Genomic DNA, 21322 nt, shown 5'->3' on the forward strand with positions numbered 1-21322 from the left:
TGTTTGAATGCCAAAAGTAGAAGCTGTACAGTTGTTTCGTGATAATTTTATTTACGTTTCCCATGAGTTTCCTAACTTGGCCTGTCAGATTTCTGTCATCTTGCCTTCCTCATTTCTACTATTTTTTGTCATATTTTCATCTTTGTCCTTCTCATGCTCCATTATACTTTGTTTTTATAAGTCTGTTGATTAATGATTGTGTATTACGCCAAACACTCACCTTCCTCTTTGTGAGCCATGTGATACTAAGCAGAATTAAAAGCTCCTGAGATTGCTTCTCATAGTAACACTCAAATTATATTAAAGAAGAAAGGGGGAGGGGGGAGAGGAAAGAAAGTGAATATAGAGAAAAGGCAAAAAGAAAGAAGGAAAAGAAAGCAAAGGAAATGAGATATGACAGAACTGAACTTGACAGATGGACTTAACCAAGAAAGAGTGCTGAGTGACCTGATCACACTGCAGGCACTGGGGAAGTCCTTTGCATAAATGCAGGATTTTATTTGAGAATTAGGGACAATATATATCTAGCTATGCCAGGCCTAGCTTGGAAAACATAATTCACCATTTCTGTTGTCTTTAAAAGCTTATTCTTAGCTAACAGTCCAAAGTACATCCTTAAATAATTATCTGTTGAACAGGGAGACTCTTACATTGAGATGCAAAGATGCTTTTAAGGAGGACCCCTTGCAGAGAAAAGTCACTTGGGAAAGGTTTAGGCACATTTATTGAAGACAGTTCAAAGATTCACATAGAAGGAAAACTCTGAAATGTCAGAGATAAGGAGCTTTCACTATTTTTAGCAGCTCAAAGTGTGATTTGGCTATCTCCACTAGCCTGACAGAAATGAGAGCAAAGCCTGCATATTCACAGCTTGAAAGGAATGGGTCTGAGTGCTGAGGGGAGCATGCAGTAAGTTACAGTGTTCAATTGATGATGGTTTTCCAGTGATGTCTACATTTTTTTTTTTATTTTAATTTGCTTTCTAGTTTAAATCAAAACATAGATCTTTTTAGGACTTGTACAGGATGTTATCTCATAAATACAATTTACCTCTTAAATAGTCAAGCTGTCAGCCAGAAGTCTTAAATATCCAGTGAAGATCTGGAAAGGTTTTTCCAAATGTCTTTCTATGTATATGTATGTATATATAGACACTGGTGTTGTTTCAGTGTGTATTGTTAAGATTTCAGTCAGTTGAAAGAATGCCCTTTACCTGTCTTTTTTCCAAAAAATATGTTGTAACTTGCTGCCCTAAGCAGATAGATCTCTTTGGTTTCACTATTAAATGTTTCATAGCCATTTGATTATTCTTACAGCTCTTTTTGAAACTTTTTGATTTACCAAAATCTTTTCTTAATTCCTGACATACCAAATGCATGCAAAACTGGCAGTGTATGCAGATGCCCAGTGAAAAGATGACATCGAGTTAAAAATATAATAATTATTCTAGCATTCAGTTGCTTCTGAATGCCCATACATTTGTATCAGTTTTTGTGTCAGTTTTTGAATTTTCAAAAATCCCTGGATTGAAGTAAAGCACTTTAAAAGATTCAAAACTGGGTACCTTGTGGAGATGCTGCTGTTCGATAAATGGCCCTTTGACAAATTCATGTGATCTGACTAATATTTCCTCAGCTCCTAATCCAACAGTCCAAACTTTTGAGCTATTTCATAGAGCTCCCCTGCTTTTAAAATTAGTATTTTCACATACACTTCTTTTCAGTGATACTTCATGAGTACTTTTCTTCAAATCTTCTCATATCCCAGAAGTTTTTAAGACCAATAATTTTTAAGACCAATCCTGACTAATGCATTGGGCTTGATACTAATTTTTTTTTTATCAGTGAGTTAGGGAGACATTCTGCTTTTCAGTGACATATAGAGCTTTTGCTTCTGTTTTGCTTAAAAGTTACTGCATTTTTATGTCCAGAAGTTTTTATCAAATATCAGTACATGGGGTTTAGATGTATAATTATTAATTACAGTGTATTAGTTATACACTTATCTTTTCCCTAGAAGTTTGCTCAAAGCAATGCACAGAAGTATGTCTTTACATACAGAGGAGGACCAAAAGATATTCCAAACAAAAAGAAAATATCTGATGCAAAATAGCTGATATTAAACCAAATTTCTAGTATCACTATACACTGTGACTGAACATTTCCACTTACTGGACCACCTAATTTTAAATTAGTTTAGTCTATAATATTTAATCTTTAAATACAAACATGTTCATTCACTTTAAAAAAATCTTTGCATGAAAATAAATCTAATACTGCCTTGTAATTTTTCTAGAAAGGTTTTATGATTTGCCACTCACTGTCATGACACTCAGTTTAGACCATTTGTGGCACCAATCCTGTTTTCTCTATATTTTTTTTTTTTTTTTGATAATGGGAAGGTTGCTGTTTCTTAGCAGAACCAATAATTCTGCCCATTGCAATAAAAACAAAATGTCTTTATCACAAATGTAGACACTTGCTAAAATCTTAGCATCTTTCATATGATATACAAATATAAACACAAAATAATTACATGTGAATAATGAGTTATCCATGAGACAGTGACCTGGATAAATGTGAAATAAAATTGGATAAAGGAATCTATTAAAATATTAGCATAATTACCTGAAGTATTAACTTGCTTACCTTAATATATTTAATTTGCCAGTACTGATTTCATTGAATTACAGCTAACTTATCTTTGGGATTACTATCTTTCTCAGGCAAAGCTAAAAATGCATTCCACTTGACTGGTTCAAAAATAGGTGTTTTTGATAATTTGATATCTAATCCTGTCTGCTTAATGCACACAAGGGAAATTGTTTGTCATGCTCTTACTTAAATATCTTCCTAATCTGAAAATGACTGGTAAACCATGTGTCTTTATGCTTTGGGAAAAAGAAAAAAAAAAAAACCAACAAAAAACCCAACCACCACGAACTTCCTTATTTTAGCTGTCAGACAGAGTAATTTTTGGTGAGCATGTGTTCTCTGCTGCCATGGCTCACATATTTGACTTTCTCCATACCCTTGTGTCCTAACTTAAAAACTAATTAGATTCAGAGGACAGAGGGTTATTTTGACAGTCAAGAGGATGTAGCACAGAACATAACAACAGGAAAATAATCATCTGCAACCAGTGCTGGTTTCCAGACACACTGGAAGTGTACTGGAAGGTACTGGCCAGAATGAACACTGCTTCACCTCAGAGGTTTTCAGCAAGTTTCTGGTGGGTATTGAAGTATAAAAGGCATCTTGAAGAACCTCTCTGTGCTCTGCCAAGTAAAAGACACTAACTGAAGCATGGAATAAATGAGTATTTCATACTGCACGAAGGCAAGCTGGAGAGAAGGCCCATCCAGCTCTTCCAGAAAACCCTCATAGATGTCTGACAGCTGTGCCACACTCAAAGGTGCTGTCACTTGTAGATTTTATTTTCCCATATGGCTCTTCACTACTGATAACTTTTCCTCAGCAATAATGTGTGAAGTAACTGCAAGAGAAACTATGGATACTGATTTATTGCTATTTTGTGTTTCATCATCAATGAAGGGCTTTCTTCTTAATTTTTGTCATGCAAAATACATTGTCCAGTAACCAGCAACCACTTGTGAAGTGCGTTTTCAGTTAAAAAAATATCATTTGTATTTTTGTGGCAAATATATTATGTAAGTCCATGTATTAACAGGTTGTAAGGACTCCTACCAGGTTGTTGCTCTTGCATAGTGGTGAGATTCTCAAGCTGGTGTTCCTGCTCAAAGGACTCAGGTTGACAAGCCACTGCTTATGGTGAGCTAAGCCTATAGCAGGATTACATCTCATTTTTGTGAACTTAATGTAGCAGTGCTGAGCAGTAGTTTTTGTAGTTTTTGTAGTATAACAACTCTCATCAAAAATAGGCTAATTAGAGGGGCTCTGACTTGACTCTAGGTGACTCAGGCTAATTGCAGTGGAGCTGCAAACTTGACAAATGCCAAAGTACTGAGCAAATAATTCTTTTAAGAAGTGGTGCATTTTGCTTACAACCCGAATCTGTAATAATTAAGGAATGTAAAGCCTGTCATCATCAGTGGTGCTGTAGGGTTGAGAGCATGAGGAGGCTCTTTCTGTGATGATAAATGATTCTGTAAAAAATGAATCAAATGCAGGTTTGGGACTTGCTTTTGAGTAAATGCAGTGATTTGTTTAATAGCTTTAGAATGGCAATTCGTGTTACTTTTCTGATGTAATGCAGACTAAGGAGTCATCTGTCATTTACAATCAATACCCTGAGGAAATACTCTGAGGAAAGACTTGATAGAACAATTAGACTGGATGTTTGGCAAGCTTTAGGGCAGCACTGACAGTGATTCTTTATATGCAAATATTTAGGAAACTGTCAACCATATTTATTAATACACAGAATTAGAACCTGAAATTCTAAAGTTCACATAATATGGTCGTTCAGAATACATCTTTTGTTTTGTTAGACATGGATGATATCACAGATTTCAACAGATTTCATTTGCTGCTAAAGTTAGAAGTGACATTTAGTGGATATAAGCACTCTGGAGGTGCAGTTGCTGAGAAAGAAAAAAAGGTACTTTGTTTAATAGCCTCAAAGATTCCTGTAGCAAAGGGAGACTATTACTGTTTCCTTATTTTAAAAACAAACAAAAAACCCCTAAAAACCTGGCAGATGTTGCATCTGGTGAGAGATGTTTTGGCTGTATATTGCATTTCTTCAGATTCAGGAGCTGCAATGAATCCCATCACTGAAATCTATTTTCTATTTTCTGACAGCTGTTTTTGCCATTTGCTTTAAAAGCAGATGGGGAAAATGCAAAGAAGAGCTGTCAATTTTATTACCATGTATAATCAGCATCTGTGCAATACATCAGACTCATTGCAGAGCCTACACCTTCTCTGTAGTAAAAATTCTGGGGTTTCTTGACAAGCTTGTTGCAGACTTTCTCTAAATGAGTAGATGCTAGAATGAAAATTGCGGATTAATTAACTGCTAAAGCCACGATTATATTGATGAAATTTATTTAATGAAGATGTTATGTTCTGATTGTTTAATTATAATTAATTAACAATTATAATTGTTTAATTTGCTGCTCCATATTCAAACTCATGTTTTCTTAAGGGAGCTGTTTTATTTTCTTTTAATGTTCCAAAATACTTCTTTTTAGATAAATCTCTGACCCCTTAATATGCATTTAGGTGCAGCACATTTCTGTGCAGTTTCTTTTACTTTTTCCTACTGAGTGGGCTTAGTATATTGTACCCCATCTGCACGATTTAACATGAAAAAGATTCTGTAGAGAACAGGGTATTCTTCATTCCCACTCTGCCTTCTTTCCTGGTGCAGAAATCTTCCCTAGAAATGAATTTTTATAGTGGGAAAATAAGCTGGTTTAAAAGTGTCAGTCTAAATAAGCATTTTGTCTGTCTCTGTAAGTGTGGAAGTGGTGATCAGGGATGCTGTGCTCCAGGCTTATGGCAGAGAACAGCATCCTCCTGGAAAGTGTCAACTGATTTAGGTGTCACAGGGCTCTCTGGGGACTGGGTGGGAAGAATCCATCTACTGGCTGGGAACTTACTTTGATTTGAGTTGATTAGGTTGGAAGCCAGAAGTGCAGGAGCAGTTCTCAGAATAGTAGGTGGCTGTGTATTCCGGTGTCTGCAGTGATAAGCAGGAGGGAAAAGATCTGGAAAAACAAGTGTTCACAGTACATTTCCTAGATAGGAGAGATTAGGGAATTGTCTTCAAAAAGGGTTCCAATCAGCTTGGCAGTGTTAAAACACTCATGTATTGATGGGGACTTCTTTGAAGTGAAACACTAAAAGGAGCAGGAGACCTAATAATAAGAGCATTAATTAATGTTTGTGTGGTGATGAGAAGGGTACACATGAGACAGTGCAAGCTTTGATGAAGCATATGCTTAACTGTCTTCTTCCATTATCTTATCTTACTAAATATGCTACTAAAATTGACTGGCTTTTGAAAAAGAAACCACCAAGGCACTGTTTATGATACTCAGATGATCATTTATAAAAAACGTCTGGGATGAGTTAGGAAGGAGATGTTGTGTGCAAATGTTAATGCAAGCTCCATGGAAAAATACTAATATTGGCTTTTTGTTCTAGAATATAATGGTACTTCTGGCCATGTCACTGGTGAGCACTTAATAGCTGTTTTTTTTCAGGAACAGATAACCACAGCATCCTATTCCAGAATTAATAATGTTTCATTTAATATGAAAAATTAATATAAAGGATTTTCTTAATTACTAAGGGTTTTATCAGTAGCATGCAAATTTCCTTTAGATACTAGTCTATCTGTGGATTCTGACCCTGGAATATATCTAATTAGATTTTCTCTGGAATAGTGGATGCAAATTTGTAAACTGTGAAATTCAGCTGATTCTAGGAAGATAAAGCAGAAGATCAGAGGATAACAAAGCTTGAAATGTGAATTTGATTTACTTTCTTTACAGACAAAGTGAGGTATAAAAAGATTTTTCTTCTTTATTTATATAATCATATTTTCTTTTGTTATGCTAATCTCATTTTCTAAAATGTGATGTGTTTTAGAGCTTACACTTTGGCATGAGTTAACAAAAGACATACTTGGATGATCCTACTATAACAAATCCTTTATCCAGAGGAGCTTGTAAATTTATCCCAGAACTGCACAATCTGTCTATTAGACTATAAATTTCTCACTAAAAGGAAATGTTAGGTATAGTTGATATAGAGTTCATTTTACATATCTACCAGTGAATTGATATTTCTATAAGAACTGTTAGAAAATTAGCTTGCATAAATATACTGTGGTGTAGTCCAGGCTTTAGACCTCATAATTTAGAGACAAATTGGACAGTAGTAAATTATATCTACTGTTCTATCTTCTCATGAAAAATGAAAAGATGTATCCCGAAAAGTACTTCAGTTGATAGAGCTAATATATATTTTCAATTAAAAGATAAACTGGAAAATACTTTGTGTTTTAATTGAGCACTAGACCTGGCCTTTCTCAGGTTGTATGCCATATCCTGGCTTGGGTCTTTCTTAGCTTGTATGCCATATCCTGGCTAGGTAAGAGCATTATATATTTAAAAATAGGTGAATGTAGTCTGGAGGCCCTCCAGCACTAGGTTATAAATCTCTACATCATGGGCTGGTAAGTGATATTTATGAATGGGGCTTGTGAAAGGAGCATTTCCACTGCATCTTCTGTCATGCACACAGAGATATTTTTCCATAGTGTCTCCTTCCAGCAATCCAAGTCCTCCTCTGTAAAATGGCCTAAGCCTTCCCTATCCTTTTCCCTACCCTCTTCCTTTTCCAGTCCTTAAAGCATTCCCTGTGTGTTCCTCTGATCCTTTGGCTGCTTTTCAGAGCTGCACACCTGATAAATGACTGCTCAGGCTGTCCCTGGTGGTTAGGCAGTTGGTTGCTGCCAAACAGAGTGTGTAACAGGAATGGATGGATGGCTGCCCTTCCCTTCACGGCTGCAGTAATTGGTTTCTCAACTCCTTCCCCTTGCCAAAATAAGGAAATTTTTAGAAATTTATTATCTAAAAGTTTTACCTCTCTTTGACCTAGCCAGCTGAGTTGAAAACTAGCTGGATGATAAGCATGGATAATCTTTTATTTCTGGGGCAATTAAACTAAAAATGTAGTGCAAGAATGGAAAAATTCTTGGTCTTGGTCTAGCTTGGTGTTGACCCTAAACAATTTTTAATTATCCACATGTTTACCTTCTGTATCTACTCAGGTTTACTGGAGGAGAGTCACCTTGATCCTTTATAGCCTAGACTGTACTCCTGATCTGATTCAGACTGTATTTCATGGGTTCAAGAGGCTCAGCCAAGGCAAAGAAAATGTCTGAAAAGAGAATCTTGTTTACAGAAAGAGGGATTCCCTGCCCTGTTCAAAAGATACCTGAACACTCTTGCACGACAGCAACATTTTCTTAGTTAAAGTATTATTTTATTTTTACAATGAACGTCGTCTTAAACAACTCTGATGAAAGATTTTTCTGTACATCAGGAAGACTCCTTTCAGGCTTTTTTCCTTGTCTACTTTCTAAGCCATTGAAGAACAAATTGTGCGAAGACAAAGCATGGTCAGACTTCAGAAATTCTGAGTGTTAAATATATAAATGTCTCCATCTGAAGAAAACCTCCCAAAAGCAGTAAAAATCTGTCTTTATTTCAGCTATACTGTGATCTCTGGAGGTGCTTTGCAAAAAATAATTGTAAGAGTAGTATCTTGGAAAAGCTTACTCAGTGAATATGTGAGCCCATTAGTTACGCTGCACACACAGAGCAAAAGCGAAACAGAAGAGAGGTAACAGGACAGGCATGAAAGGAAAAAAAGAAAAGGCTAATATACCTATGTCCAGATTTAAAAGGGCTTTTTAACCTTAAAGTTAGTGAGTCAGCATCTGAGTGATTTCAAACAGTCCAGTAAATTCTACAGAATTTTGCTTCCTTCTCTGAAATAAGAGTTTTGACATTGTCTTTATGTACTTAGGTCACAGTAAGAGTTGGTACCTGTGCATGACAGGGAAACAGAAAGCTTATTAGATAAGCATGGTATGACCATTTTAATGATATTGCCTTTTCTGGTCGTACATTTTACTAGAAATAATTTGACTCCTTATGAAATTTTTGCACTGCCATAGCCACATGATACTGTGGTGTATGAAGAAGTAGCTTGGATTTTAAATGTGCTTATTGCTGAATCTGTTTTGACTCATTGCCAAGTGGACACTAGGTCTGTATCAGCATAGACTTCCCATCAACAGAGGTCTGGAAGTTCAAAAAATTATTGGAAAAGTGTTTCCATCAGCAGATTCACACTTTGCTGTAGGGCATGCTTCAGTCACAGTGTCTGCACATACAAAGCAAATGTGGCTAATAACGTACACTACAATTTTAGATAAAAATACTTGTCTAAAGAAGTTAAAAGTGTGGCTGTGCAGTCCTTGTATTATTACAAGGTATTACCTATATGTATTATTACATATCTTAAAGAAAATACGTTACATACTGTATCTAAAGAACTCATGTGCATGTTTTAAAATATGGCATTAGCCTCACTGCAGGTTGCAAAATAGGTTATTTGTTCTACAGGAACATTCTTCTCTCCTTTCTTGTAGTCTCCATATTTGAATGATTAACTATCAGAAGTCTTCAGGCATTTCTAAATCAAGCTTACTATAAAAATCACTGTATGTGATTAATGCATTGTGAATCAATTAACACAAACTCAAAAATTTGTAATGACATTTCTGGCTTAAATTTTGCAAAAATCCTGTGTCCTCTGAAAATAAGTTCTCTTGAAATACAAAGTCAAAATTGGGGGTTAATTTACGGTATTACATTCTATATGAAAAATTTCATTTTACACACCAAAAAAATTATCTATTTTGAATGAAAATGGGAATTAAATTACCTTATTTTGTAAGATTAAAATTATGCAAAAAAAAAAGCAAAAGATGCCTTCTTTCATAAAGTCTATCTTTTCTAGTTTGTTATGGGTTTAGATTGCCATTTGGAATGGGGTTTGTATTTTTATGTTGTTGCTGTTCTTTTGCAGACGGTTAGAACAAAATTCAATCAAGGTCATACCTCCTGGAGCTTTCTCACCATATAAAAAGCTTCGAAGAATGTATGTACCAAATAATTTAGATTTTTTATTTTATTTATTTTCATATCTACATATAAACAAATATACAGTTATGTATGTATTTATATCTAAAAATAAAAAACAAGTCAAGGTCATATAGGAGAACTGCAGTCATTGTGTGAGCATGTAAGAAAGTTTGACCGTACAGCAGAATCATTGCATTAATAATAATTGGTTTTACCAAGTATTGAAATTATTTAATGTGGTTCTTCATAGTAGCAATATGATACTGTAGTGAATTAAAAAAATTTAAATAATGGGGATAAGCCAGTGTTATTTCAAAAGACATTTGAAGATGTATAGCAAACAGAGCATTCTTTATAAAATGTGCTTAAGGAATTAGGAAAACTAAATCTTTTTGTCTTTTTTTTAGCTGAGTATTTGAAAGATCTATTTTAAACCATGCTTTTTGATTCAGTGTGCTGGCAATTTTAGTGGCAAAATTCTTTGGCAGTGTTTCACACAAATACTTCAACTTCTCTCTCCCTTCCATGCCTAATTCTAATTACGTCTTATTTTTACATTTCCTATTTTGAAAATAGCTTCAATTAATTGAATCAAATTTCATTTATTTCAGTGACCTGAGTAATAACCAGATCTCTGAAGCAGCTCCAGATGCTTTCCAGGGCTTACGTTCACTCAATTCACTGTACGTACCTGTTTCACATGTAAAACCAGAAGCAAATTTCTCATATTCTTACTTGAATTTTTTTGTTTGTTTTCTGCAGAATTTTCTTATAAGTTCCTTCAATTCTAAAAGCTGTAAAACCAACTTCAGTATGTTAGAGTGATAAGTGAATATTGTATCACAGCAGGACACTAAAAATATTTGGGGTTCCTGGCAAAGAGTTGAACAAAATCAAACATTTCTTTTATTACCCAGTTAGTTGCTCTTAGAAATAACAAATTTACTTACCAAGGTCATTTGGTAAGGCTGTAAAAAGTGAGGTGCTGATTCTCTCTGAGCAACACACTTCATGGGAAATGTGTGATCCTGCCACCTCTCAGGACAGAAAGAATTTTTCAAGCATCAAATTGTTCCTCTTGAATTCCCTTCAGGAAAATGGAAATTTATTTTTAAAGTCAAAATCACATAGATTTTACCCTTCATAATGGCACCTATTTTTGCTTTCTTATCCCTTGGTACAGTGTTCTCTATGGCAATAAAATTACAGAACTTCCAAAAGGCCTGTTTGAAGGACTCTTTTCTCTGCAATTGCTGTGAGTATTTTTGACTATTTATTCTATTTTGGGATAACTCAGAAGGGTAAGCTTGATGAGAGAGATGTGCCTGGAGAAGAACTGGCAGGAAATCCCATATGCAATGTCAGAGTGTAATAAAAACAAATTATGTTAAAGCCAAAGGAGTCAAGACTGTTTTAGACCAGCTTGCCATTCATTCACAAACTTGATCATATCTCACCTAATGTCTCAGCCTAAAATGATTAAAAGAGAATAAATCTTTAGTGTGGAATTTACAAGGATAAAACACATAAGGAACTATCTTGTCTTGCCCTGTAAGCAGCAAACAGAATGTATAAAGTTGTGTGGAAACCACAGAAGGAATATTTGTATTTTTTACATAGAGAAGATAGGTAGTGCAGTTTCACTGGTGTCTTTTAATGTTTTCTGACACTCTTCTCTGTACAATTCTTTGACTCTGTGAACTTCAGCTGTTATTTTGTCTAACACTACGGCAATTTCCATGGGTCATTTCTTAAACCATTTCTATTTAGCTTTAATACTGGCAATAAAGACAAATGTCATGGTGAAATATGTTTATTCTCTGTCCAAACCAGGACACACTTCTTGTCAATATTTAGCAGAAGAGGCTATGCACAAGTTGTGCTGTGTAAATATATGAAATAAGCCATAGAGCAACATGGTGTTTGGGGAATAAAATGTCACAGAATAACTGGCTTGTTGATTTAAATCCTCTTCTTAAATAATGTAAAACTTCTTACTACTTGATCAGAAGTACTTGGTGTCATAGTGTAGTGACTGGCAAAATGTGCATGATTAGCAACTCATTGAAGATGGCAAAACAGTGAGTAAATACAAAGAAAATGCAAGTTCTGGCACCACCTAGAGGTTTATGTTTTGGTTTATTTTGGTAATAAACTGTGAAAGTGGTAGTATATATAGAATGTGTTATGCATTCCTGTTTTTCTTTGAAGAGATTTTAGTTAAAAAGATATTTCCAAAATTATTTATATTTTTTTAGAAAAAAAAAAAGGAAGAATCATCTCTGAGCTGTTCGTTTTGTATTAAAAACCCAAAACCCTAGATTGCCGCACTTAGCACAGACAATATGTTTCAGTTTCAGTAAACTTCAACTTGTGTGGTGAAACTTTATCAGAGCATTGGTTTTCAGATCCACTACTCCATTCCATTTCTGGCTGCATATGGGAAAAAATCCAAAATAATTAGTTATAAAAATGCATCCAGTTGAATGACTTTTTTTTTTTTTTCTCCTCTTCAAAAGCGTGAAGGAGTTGCTTTAAATTGGCCTGTTTGTTTTAACTTTAGAAGTCTGGGAGGTACAGGGAAGAATAGGTTCCCTTTGAAGATAGAAAGGAAAAAGGATCCAAGACAGATTTGGATATATTCCATGCCACCAGTTTTTACTACAACTCTGTTAATGCGGCAGCATGCTGATTAGTAACATATAATTAAAAGTGCCACTGCACATCTCTTCCAGCTAATGAACACAGTGTTCAGTTCCTTTTTTGTTTGTTTATTTATTTGGCAAAAGAAACTCGTTTTCCTTGCAGATACTTGATTTTTAAGCTTTTTTCTTTGCACAGACAAATACCACACACGCACACCTTCCACCAGCACAAAATAAAATGTGATGTAGCTTAAGAAACCCACACATTTCAACTCCAAAGTGCAAATATTTAGGAATAATTTCAGGGAAGCTGAGTAAGATATTTCCATTCACTGAAATCCCTTATGTCACCGTCAATTAATATTTGCTTTTATATGTCTTGTTCTGGTCACAAATGCACAAAAAGAACTAAAACCACTGAATCTGCAGTGACACTGAGCAAGTTCTTTCAATTTTATAATTGCCTTCCATTAAACAGATTACTGAATGCTAACAAGATCAATTGCCTGCGAGTTGATGCTTTTCAAGACCTGCACAACTTGAATCTCCTTTCTTTGTACGACAACAAACTTCAGACCATAGCAAAAGGCACCTTCTCCCCCCTGCGTGCGATTCAGACCCTGTATGTATGCTCCTATTTACGGTGGCCTTCACCAGGACTGTATATTTCCCAGTGTCCTAAAAATACCAGGAACCACTGAGACTAAAGGGAAATAATGTGTGAAATGATAATTTTTTTTCTTCATGAAAGGCATTTGGCTCAGAACCCATTTATCTGTGACTGCCATCTGAAGTGGCTGGCGGATTATCTTCATACAAACCCCATAGAGACCAGTGGTGCCCGTTGCACCAGCCCCCGCCGGCTGGCAAACAAAAGGATCGGCCAGATCAAAAGCAAGAAATTCCGCTGCTCAGGTAATTTTCTCACTTCAGCTGCTATTTTTCTTTCACTGGAGAAACACAGGGCTTGTAGAAGTTCTAACGAAGGCAGCCGACTCTCTGCGGAATTATTAAACGTAGCAGAATCTTTTTGAGTTCTTTGACTGACGGGACGGGGGGGGGAACCGTGGAAGTCACAGACTATTGGATCACGGAACATTGCTATAGTTAAAACATTGGAAATGTTCTGGGTAGCATTAAATCTAAGAAAAGAAATGCAATATATAATACTTCAAAATGAAATGCTATTCACTACACGTATCACCAACATAAATCATTTTTTAAAATTTCCACGAGGCTCTGGAGTATGTGAAAGATCTAAAACTTTCTAGCTAAATGTGGAAACATGACATGTACATTTTATACAGGGAGCTTACATCATACTGAAATTTATTGTTTTCTTTTTCTAATCTTATTCCATTTCCTACTTACATTTCTCTAAATCCTAACTTTTGTCATATGGTATCCAGCTGTTCCAGGTGCATTTCACATTCTACAGTGTATTCAGTCTCAAGTGCAAATACCAGATGAGAACTGTTAGTAATCCATGTTCCGGATACGTTTATGACAATTCACACTTTGTTGTTTATCAGCTCTTGTGAATACACATTTTTTCACTTAATGATCTGTAGTTAACTGTAGTCCATACTTAATCTAATAAAACTCATTCTTTGCTTGCTGACATTCAGGTGCATCTTCTATTTTTTTTTTTTTTCTCTTATATAGCTAAAGAACAGTATTTCATTCCAGGTAGGTTTGGCTCTGCAGTAAGATTGACTAACTGCAGATACTCCCTCTCTTTCCCCCAGAAAGCAAAATTTGTCATAGCTTTTAGGCAACTGCTGCATGTGTATTAACATTAGTCAATACCTGTAGCTAGACACAGTTTTCCTTTGTATATGACTAATAGTTCTGTTTTCTGAATGTAAGAGCTTAGCATGCAGCTCCATTTACTGTTTCTTTCTGTCTCACAAATTTGTGCACCACCTACCAAAATGATACCTCTACTTAAATGATTTTGAAGGTTGCACCTGCTAGTTCATGTTTCAGTTGACACCTTTACTTATCTTTAACCTTGCCTTTCTGCCACTAACTGTTTTTAAAATGTAGCTCCTGAGCTACTTTTAAACACAGGATACCATACTACCATCAAAGAGCTAGTACAACTCAAAAAAAACCCCAAAAAACATTTTACCAAATGAATATTTTCTTGCTTTGCTTTCATACTCTACACTGGCAGCAGTTCTTGCTTGCTCCCCCTCCTTGTGTTTATGAAATCACAGTGGAATGCTTGGAAAAGAAAGTTGATATTTTTTGTTAAAGGCATTCGGTGGTCATATGGATATAATGAATCAGAAATGGTTTCCATTATAGAAAACATGACATTAGAGTTGGGATGAAATGGCAGTTTACACACTGCTTTGAGCTACAATAAGTCTATGATGTTTTCACAAAATATTTACTGATGCTGGCCCTAGCTCTTTGAAACTTGTTTCTTTCTTTATTTTACCTTGCTTGTCAGGTGTGTGCACTGATTTCTTACTAGGAAAAAAAAGCAATGATTCACTTGCATTATGTTCCTAACAGATTATAAATTATTGGCAAACTAAGCGATGGAATAATGAATTTATTAATGAATTACAGTATGTGATTTGCAAGTAGGGTTTTCCACCGTAGTTTAATATTTAGAAAAATATCTACAATAATTGATTATGATACCAGTGCACTTGTTCTTTCAAGTACTACAGGTATATTGTCATTCTGCAGTGTTTGAAGTACTGATTTATTGATTTGTCTTAGTCTTTGTCTTTTAAGCTGCTATGTTTAACAGCTCTTCTTCTATGCTATATGACGCATCACTTAAATTTGCAGCAATCATGTGAAGTTCCTCATGCTCTCATACTAATGCATTGCTTTGAATATGAAGAAAAGACAAAATGAAATACAAAATAAGGCAGCAATTTGTCAGCATTGGCAGCCGCGAAAATGAGTTTTAAAGCAGCATAAAATAGAGGGGGATTCAATTTCTCAAACCTGTAGTACCACTCAATTTCTTAATGAGTAGAACAGCTGTATTCCTGCCACAGACTGACTTCTACTCAACCTTGCCAGCACAACTTTTGCTCTGAGTTAGAAGTGTTTCCTTGCCAGCAAGTGTCTTCACAGCCTGCTAATAACATGGCCACACACAGGGTTTAGCTTTGTTTACGTACCCTTTAAAAAATGCTATTCTTAAAAATGAAAGAAGAAAAAATTAATCAAAAATTGCTACAGGCTTGCTTCCTGAAATACAGTTTTCTGTTAGTTTATCAGGGAGGTGCTGCATGAAATTCTTTTAGTTGTTGAAGAATTTGTCCCTGAATATTTTAGTTGCTTACTTTGAATCGCTAACACTGGTTTAATTTGGAAGCAGGAGGAAAAAAATGTATTTGTAGCCTTGTTTATTGAGTATCAAAAAGTGATAAAAGCACTGCTTTACATTTCAGTAAATACTGTAAAAAAAGTTAGCATTTCTTCAAAGACATAAATATTTTTTATCTACGTTTTAAATATGTCATTGGAAGATTTCTCTAGGATGTTTAAGTAGCATTTCATTGTAGTAATTTGGAAGACTAAAAGTTTTCCAAGAATTAAATCAATAATATGAAAAAATATTTTATATCTTCTAGCTCATAGGAATATTCCATATAGTTTTATCATTTGTGTTTCTTAGACATTTACAAACAGGTAACATAGTATGTGACAACTGTGAGGTTTTTTTCCTCCTCTGAGGAATCTGTTTCTCCTGTGTTTCTTCAGTTTATTAAGGTTTTAAGTGGCATAACATGTATATATGCTCAAAGGAGCAGCTTCTAAATAATACATTCAAAATAGTGAAGACTTATTCATGGAAAGCATTATCATCCCATATGAAATCTGCAATTAACACTGATCTTTTCTTTGTTTTTTTTAATGCCACTTAAAATTAATTATTCTTTCTCTCTGCTGAAGACATTATCTCTTAGCAACATCTTCGAATCAAACTAAAGTTGAGTAGAGAACATGAGAGCTTAGTTCATGTTTTTGTCTTAATTGGGATTACTCTGTCTTTCTTTCCTTCTTGGCTATCTTTACTTTTGCAGGAGTTCACCATTTTGGCTGTAAGTAAAGTTCAGTGTCTGAGCTTAATCACAATGTACCTCCCAGCCCTGATGCACCTTCTACTAGTCTCAGTCTTTTCACCTTTGTCCAAGAAGAACCCACAGGTCCTTTCAGCTTCTCCTTGTTTTCTTTGTCACCCACCCTTGGTTCCTTACTGGATGTTTTTTCCTGATATGTTTAGGACATTTTCTTTAACTGACTGTGGGAAATGGTGGAGGAAACTGTCAATGTGTTTCATTTTTTTTCCCCTATTTTTATTTAATTTGTGACAGTAATACTGTTACCGTGGCACTGGACATTCAGTAATATGAATGCCATGTCATGTAAGCAAGTATTAATTTTCAAATGCTTTGGTAACTTATGCCTACTCCTTCCTCTTTTCCCTTGCTCTTATCCTTGGCCTAATGGATGCAGTTCTGATAATGTAGCGAGATTTTCTGTTGTGCTTGATCTAACCATGTGGTTGTGAGGTATGAGTAAAACATGGTTCTGTCAAGCACCATGGAACGTCACGCAGCTTTCTACAGCATGGCAAGCTGCTGAGGCTTAAGTCAGGATCACACATTTTTTAAATTAAAGCTGAAAACAGGGCTTTCAATCTTCCATGTTTGAGATGATACGGAGTATCGGGACTCTCAAAAAAATAATTCACGGAGGTTAATGAAGTCCAGTCAACAATACAAATTTGTAACAAGAGAAAGAGTAAAGGTGGTGTTCAGGATCTATTTAGTCTTGTTACAGAGAAAGAAAAGAAAATAAATTCCAAAAGAATCAGTGGCATTTGTGTGATTAGCTACAAACAAGGCTAGATTGGCTGACAACACAATCAGCAGAAAGTACAGCTGTGAAAAGCTCAAGTTAATGTTATCCTGTTATGTTAAGTTGGTCACAGTTTCTTTTTCCAGCATATCTTAAGCCCCTATATTTAACCCTCTCTTGAAGCCCTTGTGTCTGTTCAGTATCACAAAGTTTACCATACATTTCCCAAGTTGCCCACCCGTTATCTGCATTGCAGACATCTTTTCAACCTCTCACAAGAAGCAAATCTTATACTTTATTGACTCAGTATCTGTATTTTGACTTGACTCTTCCACAGGCACTGAAGATTACAGATCCAAATTAAGTGGAGACTGCTTTGCAGATTTGGCTTGCCCTGAGAAATGTCGCTGTGAAGGGACCACAGTGGACTGCTCCAATCAGAAGCTCAACAAAATCCCTGATCACATCCCTCAGTACACAGCAGAGTTGTAAGTTTAACCAATAATGAAGTGTTACTTGCATATGGAAAAGCTAACTACGTTTTTCAAAAATGTGGTTTCAAAAAGCTAGCTACATTTTTCAAACAAAACTATATGTAACCAGTGTGGTTCACTTCAAACAACTAGATCTTAGTAAAAAATTATTCATGCATCATTTCAGTATCATATACTCTTAAAAACTTATGATAAATAAATAAGGAATGATTCTAGTTCTCTAGTAAATAAGCTGCCTGCTTGGGTTTGTTTGAAATGTAGTGGGGTTAATTTTGCTTTTTGTTTTAACTACAAGAGCAAGTAGGACATCCAGTAACCAGGGGACTGTTTTAAAAAGTGATACCTTGGTGTTTAAAAAAACAGAGCTTATTCTTCTTATGCAAAGCACACGTTCTGTGTGTCAGGCAGGAGACCAGGGGAAGATAAAGAAGACAAACAAGACAGGGTTGAGTTAAGAAGATGAGATAATAATGTAATGAACAGACATGAGCAGAAAAGAAGTCACAGATTATTACTTGCTTAATAAGTGCCATATGGGAATGATTTGTAGGCATTACAACTGAAGTGTCTTCAAGGAGGGATTGAAAGATAAAATTTAAACAGCTTTGCAAGGTTTTCCCTTGCACAAAGCACAGTATGAAAGGGAATGCAGAGGTGCTTGAAGGATCAGCAGAAAGGGGGGAGGTGAAAGTGGATGTTATTGGCAGAGCAAAGGAGGAAATAGCTGGTTTTGCTAGGAGATTTAGTGTAAAGAGTGAGGCAGAATGTTGAGGGGTAAGAGAGAGGGACTATGTATAGATGAAGTAAAGAGGGGACAGAGATGCAGGAACAGGAGTTCTATAATCAAGTTGGGACCCACAGGGGTGACACGAGCACCCCTTTATCTTATTATTGAAAGATAATCAGTTTGGTGCTGGCATCAAAGCATCAGTGCAGCAGTAAAGGTATCAAATAATGAGACCATGGTTATGGATTTGGAATAACTGGAAAGGAAAAGGAATTTGAAAGTGAAAGAAATGTTGTATAGAGGTGGAGATTTTTGGCTGTTTCTTAGCTGGTAGAAGGAGTTGAAACTTGTGATGTTCTAAGTATAAATCTGAGTGGTAATCCTAGTTGAGCCCAGAGTGATGGCAAATTCAACAGACAAGGTGTCATATGTAGGAAGAGCAAAGCTCAGGTTTTAGACCTGTTCACACCATTTACTGTTCATAAAGTAGTCCTGAAGAAGAATAAATTGATACATGGTAATGGGAGATAGATTTTGGTGGAAGAATAGATATTTTATATTTTTTCAGATAGGGTTTGCTAGGGATATAATATGGAGGGTGAAGAACCAAAAAGGAGGGAAAAAGAAGGATGATTTAAGTGTGGAGGAAAGCCCACAACAAGACAGAAAATACTAATCAAATATATATATATACTATTATGCTATGATATTTTGAGATAAAGCCACTTGAAGAATAAAATCTGCTGGAGTGGGTAGCACAATAAAGTGTAGGAGAAGATTGTAAGTTAAAGGTTGTAAAAAATCAGTTACTGAACCAAGAGATGAGAAATGGAGTTGTTAAAGTGACAAGTATACATTATCTTGGTTCTAACAGGATAAATGTTGAATTCTCTCTGATCTGAAGAAATAAGAATCTTAATTTAGTATTTTAATTGTTGATTTTCATATGCACTTATTTACATGTGGGAGATAATTTTTCCAGTGTTTTCCTTCTATAATTATGATTCAGACATACTCAGTTCAGAAGAAGCAATTAAATTATCAGGCCTCATCTGCTTCGTATCCTGAACTCTCAAATTTCAGTCAACAAAAAAATTACATTCAACATAATTCATGTTAAATTTCAGAAAACATTCAGTCTTGTTTGAATCTATCAGTGGATTAGAAATCCACGATTTTCCTGTGTGATACAAAAGTTAATTATCTCCTTTCACTTTTGTTAAAACCTTTTAAAAAGGGAAATTTTACTTCAGGATGGAGTCTACCTCTTTTCTATAAAAGAAGTCATTACTTCTTTTGTATCTTTTGCCATTATAGAGCTCTTTTCTATCCAGCACTTTATCAGGCAAGATGGTCTTAAACTGTAACAAAGTCACTACTATTCAATGTTCTTCTTGATAGGCTGTACAGATTGTTCTTAAGTCCTTTGATGTAATAAAAAGCTCAACAGCCTTTAAGTATTCTAGAGTGGATGAAGTAATCACTTCTGCATTTTTTTTGCTGCCTCTACAAATCCAGTTACTTTAGAGAAATACACTCTTTTAGTATTTGTCTCACTAATGCAAAAGTTACAGGTTTTTTTCTTGTTTCCTCTGGTTGCTCCTAATCTTTGATGCTGTGCCTTTGTTGCTCCTCTTCAGATTTCCCAGTCTAGTTCTAGAGCCACCCTGTAATTTCCTGTTCACACCATTTACCAGCATATACTAGCAGAGCAGACCTTGGCCTTTCTTTCCTTTTATCCACCAAATTTGAGATAAAGAAACCTGTTACAGTCAAATGACAGTGGTGCTTCTGTGACAGTGACAAAGAAGGATAGATTATTCTCTGCAGGCTGTGGCTCAAAGGTGAAACTTAGCTTGGACACACACACAAAGCTCCAAAGTAGGGAAAAGAGTATTGGCTGTGTTGATTGCAGGAGTAATAATATCACATTTTAAAAAAAACATCATTTCAGTGTTTAAAAAAAAAATCTGAATATAATAACTCGGTTCATCCAGATACTTAATTGTAAAAGTTGAAAAAAATTATAGGTACACCAAGTGCTGAGCTGTTTCTGTTTTGTTGTGTACTCACAGTCTGCCAGAAAAACAGCAAAAGATCTGTTTAAACTGTCATAGAAATATTTGAGATTAAATACGAGCCTGTTAATGCATCCCAGGAATAAAATATTTTTCAGATAACATTCTAAAATATTGGAAAATTTAGCAAACGTTTGATAAATTGTTCAAGTTAGAGTCCCCAGGAGAAACTCTAAATAAAAACAACTTCAGTCTTATATGTTTAATTTTTTGTAGTGATTTTTTGTTTACTTTGTCATTTTGTGAATGACATTTCAATGCTGTTCTTTGAATAAACCAGGTCCAAATACTTTTGAGTTCCTTTTCATGATCCAGTGAGTGATAAGTAACAGGTAATTCATTATTGGCTTTACCAGTAAAAAGCACTGGGCTCAGAAAATAATTATATTAAGATCCACATGAAAGATACCACCACATCTGTTAATTTTCCAGTCATCTGTAATAATTTTCATTCCTCCATGCCTGCTAACACTTACCATGATAATAGAATGAAAAAGTCTTGCACATTTATATTAATGATTCAAGGTCCAGAGCCAGCAAACTCCAGCTGTAGAAGTGCCATGTGATCTATATGGTCATTCCTTATTACGTATGTACAGGAATATAGTATGTAAGGTATATGAAATAATTGTTTTACATACATACATACAACGGTAATAAAATACCAGCTGGAATACTGTGTCAGTGGCTTCATATTTCAAGATCACTTGAAATAAATAATTGTGGAGAACAAGAATCATCTAGAAAAGAAGACTTTGTAGGCAAAACTGAAAGAACTGAATGCATATGTGTGAAGGAGACCTGAGAAAGAGACAAACTATTTTTAATATTTAAAAGGTTGTTGGGAAGTGGAACAGATCAACTTGTTTGAATTTTTCATTGGGACT

At 35.2% G+C, this 21322-nt stretch overlaps 1 protein-coding gene across 1 annotated transcript in view; it reads left to right on the top strand.

Annotated features, from left to right (window-relative positions):
- Positions 1 to 21322, top strand: part of SLIT2 (slit guidance ligand 2) — a 102608-nt gene that overhangs the window by 24561 nt on the left and 56725 nt on the right. The window contains exons 7-13 of the mRNA XM_030450002.1: positions 9597 to 9668; positions 10264 to 10335; positions 10836 to 10907; positions 12776 to 12919; positions 13049 to 13212; positions 13963 to 13986; positions 17474 to 17624. Coding sequence (XP_030305862.1) covers positions 9597 to 9668; positions 10264 to 10335; positions 10836 to 10907; positions 12776 to 12919; positions 13049 to 13212; positions 13963 to 13986; positions 17474 to 17624 — 699 coding nt within the window. The remainder of the gene's footprint in view (positions 1 to 9596; positions 9669 to 10263; positions 10336 to 10835; positions 10908 to 12775; positions 12920 to 13048; positions 13213 to 13962; positions 13987 to 17473; positions 17625 to 21322) is intronic.

The sequence above is a fragment of the Calypte anna genome, chromosome 4A, assembly GCF_003957555.1.
Source record: "Calypte anna isolate BGI_N300 chromosome 4A, bCalAnn1_v1.p, whole genome shotgun sequence".
Classification (NCBI taxonomy): Eukaryota; Metazoa; Chordata; class Aves; order Apodiformes; family Trochilidae; genus Calypte; species Calypte anna.